Here is a 16,066-nt window from a genome sequence, read left to right as displayed (position 1 = left end):
AATTGAACCCTATTCCCTATATCCCTCACAAATGGAACCCTATTCCCTATATCCCTCACAAATGGAACCGTATTCCCTATATCCCTCACAAATGGAACCCTATTCCCTATATACATCACAAATGGAACCCTATATCCATCACAAATGGAACCCTATTCCCTATATCCATCTCAAATTGAACCCTATTCCCTATATCCCTCACAAATGGAACCCTATTCCCTATATCCATCACAAATGGAACCCTATTCCCTATATCCATCACAAATGGAACCCTATTCCCTATATCCATCACAAATGGAACCCTATTCCCTATATACATCACAAATGGAACCCTATTCCCTATATCCATCACAAATGGAACCCTATTCCCTATATCCATCACAAATGGAACCCTATTCCCTATATACATCACAAATGGAACCCTATTCCCTATATCCATCACAAATGGAACCCTATTCCCTATATCCCTCACAAATGGAACCCTATTCCCTATATCCATCTCAAATGGAACCCTATTCCCTATATCCTTCAAACTCAACTCTGGACCTTGAAGCCAGTTCCACTGGGGACTGATTTAGACCTGGGACACCAGCTGGGTGCAATTCATTATCAGGTAGAACAGAAAACCAGCAGTACTCCGGACCTCGTAGGGTAAGAGTTGAATACCCCTGCCCTATATAGTGCACTACTTTTGACCAGGGCGCATAGTGGTGCGCTATATAGAGAATAGGGTGGCATTGGGGACACTTGGGCCCTTGTCAAAAGTAGTACACTAAATAGGGTATAGGGTGCCATTTGGGACAAAGATTGCTATCCACTTAATGAACTTTGACCTCTTACCTGCAACCCAGCACCTGTCCATTAGTCCCTCTTTCCTCTCTATCACGAAGGAGAGAGCCGTCAAGCCCACTGCCAGGTAGAAAGTGATGCTGTGTAGAGAGAGAAGGGAGGGGGAGAGAGATAAGAAGGGAGGGGAAGAGAGAGAGAAGAAGGGAGGGGGAGAGAGAGAAGAAGGGAGGGGAAGAGAGAGAGAGAAGAAGGGAGGGGGAGAGAGAGAAGAAGGGAGGGGAAGAGAGAGAGAAGAAGGGAGGGGGGAGAGAGAGAAGATTGGAGGGGGAGAGAGAGAGAGAAGAAGGGAGGGAGGAGAGAGAGAGAGAAGGGAGGGGAAGAGAGAGAGAGAGAAGAAGGGAGGGGAAGAGAGAGAGAAGAAGGGAGGGGGAGAGAGAGAGAAGAAGGGAGGGGAGATAGAGAGAAGAAGGGAGAGGGAGAGAGAAGAAGGGAGGGGGGGAGGGGAGAGAGGAGGAGGGGGAGAGAGAGAGAAGGAGGGAGGGGAGAGAGAGAGAAGGAAAAAGGGGAGAGAGAGAGAAGGAGGGAGAGAGGGGAGAGAGAAGGAGGGAGAGAGGGGAGAGGGGAGAGATTGAAGGGGATGGAGAAATAGGAGAGACAAGGAAAGGAGAGAAAGGGGGAAAAGAAAGAATAAAGACAGGAGAAAGACAGGATAAAAAGTAATACTACAGCTTCGTCTCAGTAATGCTGACTAGGTTCAGACGTGGACTGAATCTCTACCTCAGAACGGCTCCTGGTGTCACAAACGTGGTGAAGTCTGAGTTCAGGCTGCCATAGATGGGCTCCTCAAACTGGAAAGAGAAACGTGCCAAAGAGAAATAGTGAGTTGAATATTTTACCCCCAGTGCACCGTGCATCTGTGTATTCATCAGGGACCAATGGAATGGACCATGGTTATACATTCAATAATGCAGGCTACATCACAGTCTTTTAGAAGGAATATGTGTGACTCTCTGGCCTTCATCAGAATCAATGGTCTTGGCAAGACAACATGTCGCTATAGCATAAAGAAGCTAGGTTAGCATCGAGGCTAGTGGATGTGGATGGCAGAATACTATCAACACAGGCTGTGCATCCCAAATGGCACCATATTCCCTACATAGTGCACTACTTTTTACCAGAGCCCTATGGGCCTTGGGAATAGGGTGCCATTTGGGATTCAGACAGGTTTTTAAGGGGTTATTCTTGTCATACCTTGACAGGAAAAGAGGCCAGGTAAGACATGTTCCCCATCTTATACTGGACGAAATCCTGAGGAGGGAACAGACAGTCTGTTTCAGTCCACTACTGGATGTAGTCTTGATCAACAGCTGGGGTGCATCTCAATAGTCTAAACAAGCTACTTCAACAGCTGGGGTGCATCTCAATAGTCTAAACAGGTGACTTCCTCACCTTGTCACATTTCCTTAATCTGCACTGATGTAAAAAAAAAAACTAGACAGTTGAAAGCTAATTCCCAGTAGGCATTGATTTTGCCATGTTACTTTCATCCATGGTGTTTTTTAGATCAGTCCAGATGAGGGAGAAATACCCTGCTGCCATACAGTCAGTGTGTATTGGATTAAATTATATGAAATAAAGATATCATCTGTATAAGTAAGATTTTGAAAGCCAGACGGCGCCATAAACAATAAAGCAAACTTCACATTGAAGTAAAGAGCATGTAGATCTGCACTAAAGAAAGAACAGGGAACTCTGGTGTACCTCAAAGGCGTCTGCTAGTTTCTTCTGAAGCATCATGGCGATCTGTTGATCTGATGACAAAACACACTAGGTGAAAGGTGAAAACAATGTCATCATTATCAAGTCTATTATCGACTGAAAAACGCATTTGATTGATCAATTTAATAAACCTTTGTGTGTAATAAAAACCTCTCAAGTTTAATCAACATCTTTTAAAAATCATTAAAATGCCCTTTTCCAATCTCCATCATTCAGAAGACCCACACAGTTACACTACCACCTAATGGTCAATTTCATAGCCAACGTCTCTATTGTATTGTATTCTGTTCTACCATTAGCTATTCTATTCTAATTCTATTCTAGCCTCTCTGAGGGTGAATTCTCTCACACATTGTCACATGCCAACAGACTGTGGAGTGAGAGCTTACTGGTCAGGTCCAGCCAGACGTGTGCCGACCCTCCATCCACTACCTCCTTAGAGACCTGGCGCTGGATCATCCTGCACAATACAACAACACCACAGAACAGAACAGACATGATACAGTAAGGATCCTGTACAATACAACACACACCACAGAACAGAGACATGATACAGTAAGGATCCTGTACAATACAACACACCACAGAGACATGATACAGTAAGGATCCTGTACAATACAACACACCACAGAACAGAGACATGATACAGTAAGGATCCTGTACAATACAACACACCACAGAACAGAACAGACATGATACAGTAAGGATCCTGTCATGGGGCGGCAGGTAGCTTAGTGGTTAAGAGCGTAACCAAAAGGTCGCTGGTTCTAATCCCTGAGCCGACTAGCTGAAAAATCTGTCGATGTGCCCTTGAGCAAGGCACTTTACCCTAATTGCTCCTGTAAGTCACTCTGGATGTAAATGTAACAGAGACATGAAACAGTAAGGATCCTGTACAATACAACACACACTGCAGAACAGACATGAGTACTTTATTGCTTGGTAACATTACAGGCATACATCACAAGACACAGTCCACTGATATTCAACATACCCTCCCCTCCATATGTATTTGGACAGTGAAGTTACAATTGTACATTTGGCTCTATACTCCAACAAATGTTTCATACGAGGCGACAGTACAGAAAGTCACCTTTTATTTTAGGGTATTCTCATACATATCTGTTTTTACCGTTTAGAAATGAAAGCACTTTATGTATCTAGTCCCCCGATGTGAAGAAGTCATAAGTATTTGGACAAATGTACTCATAGTGTATTAAAGTAGTCAAAAGTTAAGTATTTGGTTCCATTTTCCTTGCACACAATGATGGTTTCCCTGGCATTCACATATTTTGGGTCCAGGACTACGCTTAATCTGTGTCTGTCTGAGAAACCGGCCCACACAGTCGAATAACATATTGGTGTATAATGTATACTCAACAAAAATATAAATGCAACATGCTACATTTCAAAGATTTTACTGAGTTACAGTTCATATAAGGAAATCAGTCAATTAAAATAATTAATTAGGCCCTAATCTATGGATTTCACATGACTGGGAATACAGAGATGCATCTGTTGGTCAGATAACTTTTAAAAAAGTGTGACCACCATTTGCCTCATGCAGCGCGACACATCTCGTTCGCATAGAGTTGATCAGGCTGTTGATTGTGGCCTGTGGAATGTTGTCCCACTCCTCTTCAATGGCTGTGCAAAGTTGTTGGATATTGGCAGGAACTGGAACACACTGTCGTACACGTTGATCCAGAGCATCCCAAACATGCTCAACGGGTGACATGTCTGGTGAGTATGCAGGCCATGGATGAACTGGGACAGATTATTGCGACATGGGGCCGTGCATTATGATACTGAAACATTAAGTGATGTGGCGGTGGATGAATGGCACGACAATGGGCCTCAGGATCTCGTTACGGTATCTCTGTGCATTCAAATTGCCATCGATAAAATGCAATTGTGTTTGTTGTTTGTAGGTTATGCCTGCCTATACCATAACCCCACTGCCACCATGGGGCACTCTGTTCACAACGTTGACATCAGCAAACCACTCACTCACATGACGCCATACATGTGGTCTGCGGTTGTGAGGCCGGTTGGACGTACTGCCAAATTCTCTAAAACAACACTGGAGGCGGCTTAAGGTAGAGAAATTAACATTTAATTATCTGGCAACAGCTCTGGTGGACATTCCTACAGTCAGCATGCCAATTGTACGCTCCCTCAAAACTTGAGACATCTGTGGCATTGTGTTGTGTTTCAAAACTGCACATTTTATTGTCCCCAGCACAAGGTGTAATGATCATGTTGGTTAATCAGCTTCTTGATATGCCACACCTGTCAGGTGGATGGATTATCTTGGCAAAGGAGAAATGCTCACTAACAGAGATGTAAACAAATTTGTGCAACAAATCTGAAAGAAATAAGCTTTTTGTGCATATGGAACATTTCTGGGATCTTTTATTTCTGCTAATGAAACATGGGACCAACACTTTACATGTTGCATTTATTTTGGTTCAGTGTAAGAAAACAACTTGAACTCCAGACAGTCACGAAGGTTTCAAATGATACATGTCTGGGGTTGCGTGTGACAGAACAAAGCTAAGTCTGAATCCCAAATGGCATCCTATTCCCTATATAGACCACTACTTTTGACCATCGCTATGGGACGCATCCTAAACCATTAAGCCTGTGTGTGTGTGTGTGTGTGTGTGTGTGTGTGTGTGTGTGTGTGTGTGTGTGTGTGTGTGTGTGTGTGTGTGTGTGTGTGTGTGTGTGTGTGTGTGTCATTCAGTGACATATAATTAGTACACAGATACACACTGACACAGACAGACATACTGGTGACTGTAGTGCTGTGATTGGCTCCTGAAGATATATTACTGTACCCTTCCTCACCACAGATAGTCATCGTCGCATGTTGATGACATCCCTGTGATTTGTGATTCAATGTGAGTGTGTGTGAATATGTGTGTGTTTGTATGTGTGCATGTGTCTCTCTGTTAGATAATGGAACGCTTTCTGTCAGTCACATTGGCCACTTGAAGGTACATAGGTCTCCATTGCTCTAGGGATGAATCTAGACAATGACCTTGGTTTTACAATGGTGGCCTTAACCAACAGCATTGCAAGTCAATAGCTAGGTTTCCATCCAACTGGCGACAGATCTTCATGCGAATATCCTAAAATCAAATCAAATTTTATTTGCCACATGCGCCGAATACAACAGGTGTAGACATTACAGTGAAATGCTTACTTACAAGCCCTTAACCAACAATGGGGGGTACCGGTGCAGAGTCAATGTGCGGGGGCACCGGCTAGTCGAGGTAATTGAGGTAATATGTACATGTGGGTAGAGTTAAAGTGACTATGCATAAATAATTAACAGAGTAGCAGCAGCGTAAAAAGGATGGGGTGGGGTGGCAGTGCAAATAGTCCGGGTAGCCATGATTAGCTGTTCAGGAGTCTTAAGGCTTGGGGGTAGAAGCTGTTAAGGAGCCTTTTGGACCTAGACTTGGCGCTCCAGTACCGCTTGCCGTGCGGTAGCAGAGAGAACAGTCTATGACTATGGTGGCTGGAGTCTTTGACAATTTTGAGGGCCTTCCACTGACACCGCCTGGTATAGAGGTCCTGGATGGCAGGAAGCTTGGCCCCAGTGATGTACTGGGCCGTACGCACTACCCTCTGTAGTGCCTTGCGGTCGGAGGCCAAGCAGTTGCCATACCAGGCGGTGATGCAACCAGTCAGGATGCTCTCGATGGTGCAGCTGTATAACTTTTTGAGGATCTGAGGACCCATGCCAAATCTTTTCAGTCTCCTGAGGGGGAATAGGCTTTGTCGTGCCCTCTTCACGACTGTCTTGGTGTGTTTGGACCATGATAGTTTGTTGGTGATGTGGACACCAAGGAACTTGAAGCTCTCAACCTGTTCCACTACAGCCCCGTCGATGAGAATGGGGGCGTGCTCAGTCCTCTTTTTTTTCTCCTGTAGTCCACAATCCTCTCCTTTGTCTTGATCACGTTGAGGGAGAGGTTGTTATCCTGGCACCACACGGCCAGGTCTCTGACCTCCTCTCTATAGGCTGTCTCATCGTTGTTGGTGATCAGGCCTACCACTGTTGTGTTGTCAGCAAACTTAATGATGGTGTTGGAGTCGTGCGCGGCCATGCAGTCATGGGTGAACAGGGAGTACAGGAGGGGACTGAGCACGCACCCCTGAGGGGCCCCCGTGTTGAGGATCAGCGTGGCAGATGTGTTGTTACCTACCCTTACCACCTGGGGGCAGCCCGTCAGGAAGTCCAGGATCCTTAGCTTAGTTATGAGCTTTGAGGGCACTATGGTGTTGAACGCTGAGCTGCAGTCAATTAATAGCATTCTCACGTAGGTGTTCCTCTTGTCCAGGCGGGAAAGGGTAGTGTGGAGTGCAATAGAGATTGCATCATCTGTGGATCTGTTGGGGCGGTATGCAAATGTTGTGGGTCTAGGGTTTCTGGGATAATGGTGTTGATGTGAGCCATGACCAGCCTTTCAAAGCACTTCATGGCTACAGACGTGAGTGCTACGGGGTCGGTAGTCATTTAGGCAGGTTATCTTAGTGTCCTTGGGCACAGGGACTATGGTGGTCTGCTTGAAACATGTTGGTATTACAGACTCAGTCAGGGACATGTTGAAAATGTCAGTGAAGACACTTGCCAGTTGGTCAGCACATGCTCGGAGTACACGTCCTGGTAATCCGTCTGGCCCTGCGGCCTTGTGAATGTTGACCTGCTTAAAAGTCTTACTCACATCGGCTACGGAGAGCGTGATCACATAGTCATCCGGAACAGCTGGTGCTCTCATGCATGCTTCAGTGTTGCTTGCCTCGAAGCCAGCATAGAAGTGATTTAGCTCGTCTGGTAGGCTTGTGTCACTGGGCAGCTCGTGGCTGTGCTTCCCTTTGTAGTCTGTAATAGTTTTCAAGCCCTGCCACATCCGAGGAGCGTCTTTATCCGCATAAAGAAAATAATATTTCCCACGAGTGGTGTGATTCCACCAAACTGACTTGTTGTGGATAAAAGTCAGTCCATGATTACGTAGTTTTCATGTACTGAAAATTAATCTAAAAGTTCAATGTGTTTCCATCGAATTTTCAACTTTACCGATAGTTTTGTCACAAAAACTGTTGCGTTAAATCGCAAATGTGCCTCCTCTGGTGTTGGCACGTGCGCTCTAGCCAACAGCTCCCAGATACAGAGTGGGTAGGATGTGTAGGTAGGCTAGTCTACATTATGACATTATTATGGATAAGAGCAAGAATATTTGTATTTGTCAAACGGCAGTTAAGCATCGATCATCATGTCACCAGAATAAGACCCTAGATATTTATTGGAAAGGACCATCAAGCTCATCACCATGCACTTTCACCACCCTGTGAAGTTCATCATAACATATTTTCATCTCTAGCCTAATAAACTGCATGGCTTCCTGAGTCGTAGTGGGAGGACCACACAACATGTCATCCCGTGGCTCCAAGTTGACTTCTTATTGATGGTTATTATATCAATATTTGCGCATTTTACCGACACAAAAAGGTCCCACCATGTCGAATGAACAAATGATCTGTCAGCATTTATAGAATTGTACCGGAACTAACTGTTTCCATCACAACCGTCATGATACATTCTTTAATTTAAAAAAATATACGGTATGACTTTTACTCACATAAAAACTGTGGATGGAAACCTGGTTATTGACAGTGTTTAAAAGAGAAGAGGAGAGGAGAGGAGAAGAGAAGAGAAGAGAAGAGAACAGAAGAGAGGAGAACAGAGGAGAGGAGAACAGAAGAGAGGAGAACAGAAGAGAAGAGAACAGAAGAGAAGAGAAGAGAAGAGAAGAGAAGAGAAGAGAAGAGAAGAGAAGAGAAGAGAAGAGAAGAGAAGAGAAGAGAAGAGAAGAGAAGAGAAGAGAAGAGAAGAGAAGAGAAGAGAAGAGAAGAGAAGAGAAGAGAAGAGAAGAGAAGAGAAGAGAAGAGAAGAACAAGGGGAGAAGAGAACAGAAGAGAGGAGAACAGAAGAGAAGAGAAGAGAAGAGAAGAGAAGAGAAGAGAAGAGAAGAGAAGAGAAGAGAAGAGAAGAGAAGAGAGAAGAACAATGGGAGAAAAACAAGGGGAGAAGAGAACAGAAGAGAGGAGAACAGAACAGAACAGAAGAGAAGAGAGGAGAACAGAACAGAACAGAAGAGAGGAGAACAGAAGAGAGGAGAACAGAACAGAACATAACGTAACAGAACAGAGGAGAACAGAAGAGAGGAGAACTTAACAGAAGAGAGGAGAACAGAAGAGAGGAGAACAGAGGAGAGGATAACAGAACAGAAGAACAAGGGGAGAAGATGAGACAAGACAAGAGACAGGTCCAGAGGTAGGGCTCACCTCTTGGTCAGGTAGCTGGTGAAATTCTTTCCAAACCCGATGACGCCCCAGTACTCTCCGTTATAGGCCCCTGCAAAAGCATCGGCGTGGGACAGGTTCACCTAGGGCAGGGAGGGACAGTGGACACCCTCAGTGACTATGGGACAGGTTCACCTAGGGCAGGAGGGACAGGGGACACCCTCAGTGACTATGGGACAGGTTCACCTAGGGAAGGGAGGGACAGGGGACACCCTCAGTGACTATGGGACAGGTTCACCTAGGGCAGGGAGGGACAGGGGACACCCTCAGTGACTATGGGACAGGTTCACCTAGGGCAGGGAGGGACAGGGGACACCCTCAGTGACTATGGGACAGGTTTAACTAGGGCAGGGAGGGACAGGGGACACCCTCAGTGACTATGGGACAGATTCACCTAGGGCAGGGAGGGACAGGGGACACCCTCAGTGACTATGGGACAGGTTCACCTAGGGAAGGGAGGGACAGGGGACACCCTCAGTGACTATGGGACAGGTTCACCTAGGGCAGGGAGGGACAGGGGACACCCTCAGTGACTATGGGACAGGTTCACCTAGGGCAGGGAGGGACAGGGGAAACCCTCAGTGACTATGGGACAGGTTCACCTAGGGCAGGGAGGGACAGGGGACACCCTCAGTGACTATGGGACAGGTTCACCTAGGGCAGGGAGGGACAGGGGACACCCTCATTGACTATGGCTAGGTCTTAAATTACACCCTATTGGTCCATCTAGTGCACTACTTTTGACCAGGAGGACAGTGTGACACCCTATTCCTCCATCTAGTGCACTACGTCCCAGTGAGCACTGTCCAATGCCTATGTCCATTGATGTTGAAAAGACGTTGACATTTGGTCAGTCCGCCCTGGCTTTGATTTCATCGACCACAGACGTCGTTTTCTGGTGACCTCTGTACCGGCCTTAATTTCAACGTCCACAGACATCCTGTCCAGCCTTGATTTGGCCCAAAAAAAGTGTACTGTACTGCACTGTACTCTACTGTACTGTGCTTTCCAACCTTGGGAAACATAGACATCTATGATTGGTTAAGATTTGGTCAGGTTCGGACCAACCAAATTTTGTATTTTTGGGGGGCGGAGTGCATTAGACTTATACCCAGCATGCTTTGCAAGTGTTCATTTTCAGATTTACATTTTGGTAATTTAGCAGACGCTCTTATCCAGAGACGTTCAGTCAATGCATTCAACTAAGGTAGATAAACAGCCATATACCACAGTCAAAGCAAGAAAAAAAGCAAGGCTAAAATACATACACAAAAATGTATGCACGCATGACTGTAAGTCGCTTTGGATAAAAGCGTCTGCTAAATGGCATATTATATTATTATTATTATATAAAATATTGAGTCACCTTGTCCTAAAGAGATTTACACAGTTAACAAAACATCATGCCAGGGTAAGCCTACATGAAACACAGCCCTTATTCTAAGTGTTTCTAAAATCTCCTATGGGAAAAATGAATGGTGGAAAAACGATTGGAACCATTTCCCTGTTTGACAGCTAGGTTTTATGGGTATTATGACTCATAATGTGGTACTCTATACGTTGTGATGTCACGAGAGGCTGTGTCCTGGAGGGACGTTACATCCCCCTGAGATGGCTGCAAACCCAGACAGCTATGGCTCCATCTGCTGGTATGGTCGGGAACTCCAACCCTCTATGGCCAATCTTCCCACGCAGCTGAAACCAATCAGGAGCTGATGAGCTGAAGGTTTGTTGAAGGGAAGAGACACGGTCTCGAGGCTGGGCTCTCTGGAGGACAAGAGTGCTGCACGTCCACTTCCATGAGGAATATAAGGATTTGGAGATACTTACCTTTGGGAAATACTCACCTTTGGATATATGCACCTGTGGAAATACGTGTGGGACATTTGGAAGGACGTTTTGCTGGGTTGGCCACTAGCTGCAACACGGAATACAGTAAGACTGGGGAAAAGTTATTTGAGCGAGGGGAGAGTTATGATTTTGGATGTGGAAGAGACATCCCTGAACTGTTAACCCGTAAAGAGCCACCAGAGAACAGAATTGTGTTGTACTTTCGTTAGTTTCCCAAGACCTTTAATAAAATCCTTGTTTTGGTTGAACCTGGTCTCCTTGCACTACTTGAGCAACCCCGCTGAAAGCTGTGTAGCCTCTCGTGACATCACAGATGGTGGAGAATACAGGCACGCTCAAGCGTTAATAGTGCATGTCAGAGGAGGATACCGAAGGTTTGATCACCCAGTTTTCCAAGTTGGCCGTAGGCTCCCCGCCCGACTGAAATGGAGGACATATTGAAAGCCCTTGTTGCTGGCCAGCAAGCCCAGATGCAAGCAAACGTGGCTCTCTTGGAGGAGCAAAAGAAAGCCAACCTTCTGAAGGCAGAGGAATTGCAGTTGCAGAGACAGAGGGTGGTCCAAAATACCCGCCCAATAAAGGCAAGTGACTTTATATCTAAGATGGGAGCTACCGATGACATTGAGGCATACCTGCATGCATTTGAGGCCACGGCCACTAGGGAAGCCTGGCCCAAGCAACAGTGGGTTGGTCTGTTAGCCCCCTTTCTAACCGGGGAATCGCTGAATGCTGTCCGGGACCTGGGCCCTGACCAGGTTACTGACTATGATGCCCTGAAGTCTGAGATCCTCAGCAGATATGGACTCACAAAGTTTGGTATGGCCCAGCGCTTTCACAGCTGGACCTTCCAACCAGACCAACCTCCTCGGGCGCAGATGCATGAACTTGTCCGAATCGCAAGGAAATGGCTGGATCCGCAGAGGAATACAGCAGCGGCGGTGGTGGGAGGCCGTTGTGGTGGATCGTTACCTACGCGCCCTGCCTTATGAGGCAAAACGGTTCATCAGTCAACAGGCCTTGACCACGGCTGATCTGACCGTGGAAGCTGTGGAAAAGTACCAGGCCACAGCGGAGATGCTGAATGCTTCCCGAAAAGACCCCAGGAGGGCGGCCCCACCACAAATGGGAAGAACCCGTCCAAAGGGACCCCAAGGTCTCGAACCCAGCCACGTCAGGACTTATCCCGGCTCCAGGGGGAGCCAGAAACCAGGCGGGTCCAAGAAGAGTACACCAGGAGGGGGAAACTCGACAGTGTTACCGGTGTGGGGAGATGGGACATATCTCCTGGCAGTGTGGGAAACCAGCCGATGAACCTATGCCCACTGCGGAGTCCTCCAGCTCAGCACCCACACACCGTGTTGCCTCGCTCTTGGGAGTCGTAGATGGCGGCCCAGATCGACCCCCCACCTGCCCGGTAACTGTGAATCACCATGATGTGGAGGCCTTACTGGATTCTGGTAGCCGGGCCACCCTGGTGCGTAAGGATTTGGTGGGCCCAACGTGTCTGACCCCGGGGAAAGTCCTCCCAGTTTCCTGTGTCCATGGGGACACCAGAGAATACCCCATTACTGAACTTACAATGACCAGCACACGGGGAACCATACACACGACGGCGGGGTGGTTGATTCCCTCCCCGTCCCTGTCCTAATTGGACGAGACTGCCCAGCCTTTTACCCACTCTGGAGAGAGTCTCAGGAGAGGATAACCCGAGTACCTCGGAAACGGAGAGGCAAGACTCATCCTGGGAAGGCTCCGGTGCAATCCTCCGAGTTACTCACTCCCGCCCGGGCTCTGATAGGGATGGCAGGTGCCCAGACCGACACCGAGACTGGTCCGGATACGGGAGAAGAGAACGCAGCCCAGGAAAGTGCTCCGTTCTCCAGTGAAGAAGACGTCCCAGGCACCCAAGAGCTTCCCCCTCTCACAGGCCAGTATGGTACGGCTCAATTACAAGATCCTACTCTTGCAAATGCCTTAAGAAATGTGCAGGTATTAGAAGGTGTAGTGTTAGGTGATAAGACAACCCCTACTTACCCCCATTTCGCAGTAAACCGGGAGTTAGTATATCAGATAGTCAAGAAAAATGAGGAAGTGCATGAACAGCTCCTCGTGCCACAGCCCTATCGGGCCACAGTACTCAACCTAGCCCACACACACCCGCTAGGGGCCCACTTGGGGGTAGAGAAGACTAAGGAAAGAATCATGCAACGTTTCTTTTGGCCAGGAGTACACAAAGAGATAGAGAACTACTGCCGTAGTTGCCCTGAGTGTCAGCAGGTTGCGCCAAAGCCCACATATAGAAACCCGCTCATTCCCTTGCCCATTATCGAAACTCCTTTTTGAGAGGATTGGATTAGACATAGTCGGGCCCTTACCGAAAAGTGCCAGGGGACATCAATACATTCTGGTCATTCTGGACTATGCGTCCCGGTACCCGGAGGCCATTCCGCTGAGGAAGGCTACATCCAGACAAATCGCCAAGGAGCTGTTCCGTCTCTCAACTAGTCTGGGAATCCCAAAAGAGATATTGACGGACCAAGGGACTCCATTCATGTCCAGGGTGATGAAAGAACTCTGTGCTTTACTGAAAATCAAACAGCTGAGAACCTCGGTCTACCACCCCCAGACAGATGGCCTAGTCGAACGTTTTAACAAAACACTAAAATCCATGCTGCGGAAAGCGGTAGGGGAAGATGGGCGCAACTGGGATCAGCTGTTACCATACATATTATTTGCGGTGAGAGAGGTACCTCAGTCTTCTACTGGTTTTTCACCCTTTGAGCTCTTGCTTTCCTACAGACCCAGAGGACTGCTCGACATCGCCAAGGAGGCCTGGGAGGAGCAGCCATGCCAACAGCGGACACTGATCGACCATGTAGGGGCTATGAGGGAGAGAATGAAGGCCATCTATCCCATGATGCGGGAACACCTGGAGGCCAGTCAGCGGCAACAGCAAGCCTCCTACAACAGATCTGCTCAACCCAGGGAGTTTAAGCCGGGGGACAGAGTGCTGGTCCTGGTGCCAACCGTTGAGTGCAAATTCCTGGCAACCTGGCAAGGACCATATGAGGTCATTGAACGCATGGGAGAAGTAAACTACAAGGTGAGGCAACCAGATAAAAGGAAAACTGAGCAGATTTATCATGTTAACCTTTTAAAGAAGTGGCACGCCAGAGAGGCGCTGTTCAGCTCTCTACCCCCACAGAGACCCAGGAACCGGCGCGAGAAGAGGTTCAGCTGGGTCCAAATCTGTCCCCACATCAACGACAGATGGCCCTGGAACTCGTGGAGCAGAACCAGGATGTCTTCTCCTCCCTTCCCGGTCACACAGAGGTGGTCCAACATGAGATCCGCACCATGCCTGGCCGAACGGTAAACCAGCGCCCGTACCGCGTGCCAGAGGCTCGTAAAGTGGTTATACAGAAGGAGGTAAGGAAGATGCAGGAGTTGGGAGTAATCGAAGAGTCCCACAGTGCCTGGGCAAGTCCCATCGTACTAGTTCCCAAGCCAGACGGTTCAGTACGATTTTGTAATGACTATCGAAAGTTGAATGAAGTGTCTGAATTTGATGCATACCCAATGCCTCGTGTCGATGATTTAATAGACTCCTTGGGGCATGCTCGTTTCCTAACCACTCTTGATCTCACAAAAGGCTACTGGCAGGTGCCCCTTGACCCCGGCGTCTAAGGAGAAGACAGCCTTTGCCACCCCGGGAGGGGCTCTACCAGTATACCCGACTTCCGTTTGGTCTCCACGGGGCACCTGCCACGTTCCAACGCCTGATGGATCGAGTCCTTGCGCCCCACAAGAGGTACGCAGCGGCTTATTTGGATGATGTTGTTATACAAAGTCAGGATTGGGCCAGCCACCTACCCCGGGTACAAGCGGTGCTGGATTCGCTCAGGGAAGCAGGGCTCACGGCAAACCCGAAGAAGTGCAAGGTGGCCTTCAGTGAGACAAACTACCTGGGGTACACCATTGGGCGGGGGTTGGTCAAACCACAGGAAGCCAAACTGCGGGCCATACAGGACTGGCCGCAGCCCATCAACAAGAAGCAAGTAAGGTCATTTTTGGGCCTCGCTGGCTACTATAGACGCTTTATTGCAGATTTTGCTACCATAGCTGCACCGTTGACGGAGCTGACGACCAAACGCCACTCACGAATGGTGAAGTGGAACCCTGCGGCGGAGGCGGCTTTCCTCAACCTGAAGCGAGCACTCTGCTCCAGTCCGATCCTGGTGGCACCAGACTTCAAGAAGGAATTCATTGTCCAAGCGGATGCTTCGGAGGTGGGTCTGGGTGCTGTCCTCACCCAGGCACATGACGGTGAAGAACATCCCATTCTCTACCTAAGCAGAAAGTTACTTCCAAGAGAGAAGAACTATTCAACGGTGGAGAAAGAATGTCTGGCTGTAGTCTGGGCCCTGGAGTCCCTTCGGTTCTATCTCCTGGGCCGACGTTTCAGGGTGGTATCTGATCACGCCCCTCTGCAGTGGATGGCCAAGAACAAGGAATCAAACAGTAGAGTAACCAGATGGTTTTTGAGCTTGCAACCGTTTAACTTTTCTGTTGTCCACAGGGCTGGCAAGCACCACGGCAATGCGGACGCCCTCTCCCGGCGTGATGCCTTCTTCGCTGCCTTTACCCGACGAGGACGTCGGTCCCGAGGAGGGGGATGTGTGATGTCACGAGAGGCTGTGTCCTGGAGGGACGTTACATCCCCCTGAGATGGCTGCAAACCCAGACAGCTATGGCTCCATCTGCTGGTATGGTCGGGAACTCCAACCCTCTATGGCCAATCTTCCCACGCAGCTGAAACCAATCAGGAGCTGATGAGCTGAAGGTTTGTTGAAGGGAAGAGACACGGTCTCGAGGCTGGGCTCTCTGGAGGACAAGAGTGCTGCACGTCCACTTCCATGAGGAATATAAGGATTTGGAGATACTTACCTTTGGGAAATACTCACCTTTGGATATATGCACCTGTGGAAATACGTGTGGGACATTTGGAAGGACGTTTTGCTGGGTTGGCCACTAGCTGCAACACGGAATACAGTAAGACTGGGGAAAAGTTATTTGAGCGAGGGAGAGTTATGATTTTGGATGTGGAAGAGACATCCCTGAACTGTTAACCCGTAAAGAGCCACCAGAGAACAGAATTGTGTTGTACTTTCGTTAGTTTCCCAAGACCTTTAATAAAATCCTTGTTTTGGTTGAACCTGGTCTCCTTGCACTACTTGAGCAACCCCGCTGAAAGCTGTGTAGCCTCTCG

General features: G+C 48.0%; 1 protein-coding gene across 1 annotated transcript in view; it reads right to left on the bottom strand.

The window, feature by feature from the left end:
* LOC121552335 (ABC transporter G family member 20) overlaps positions 1-16,066 on the bottom strand; it is a gene marked incomplete at its 5' end in the record, with an annotated part of 41,495 nt that overhangs the window by 6,492 nt on the left and 18,937 nt on the right. Inside the window, 6 exons of the mRNA XM_045219613.1 lie at positions 841-929; positions 1,567-1,637; positions 2,041-2,097; positions 2,551-2,600; positions 2,958-3,028; positions 8,929-9,029. Coding sequence (XP_045075548.1) covers positions 841-929; positions 1,567-1,637; positions 2,041-2,097; positions 2,551-2,600; positions 2,958-3,028; positions 8,929-9,029 — 439 coding nt within the window. The remainder of the gene's footprint in view (positions 1-840; positions 930-1,566; positions 1,638-2,040; positions 2,098-2,550; positions 2,601-2,957; positions 3,029-8,928; positions 9,030-16,066) is intronic.

The sequence above is a fragment of the Coregonus clupeaformis genome, unplaced genomic scaffold (genome assembly GCF_020615455.1).
Source record: "Coregonus clupeaformis isolate EN_2021a unplaced genomic scaffold, ASM2061545v1 scaf2536, whole genome shotgun sequence".
Lineage (NCBI taxonomy): Eukaryota > Metazoa > Chordata > Actinopteri > Salmoniformes > Salmonidae > Coregonus > Coregonus clupeaformis.
This window is presented reverse-complemented; position numbering and strand designations above follow the sequence as displayed.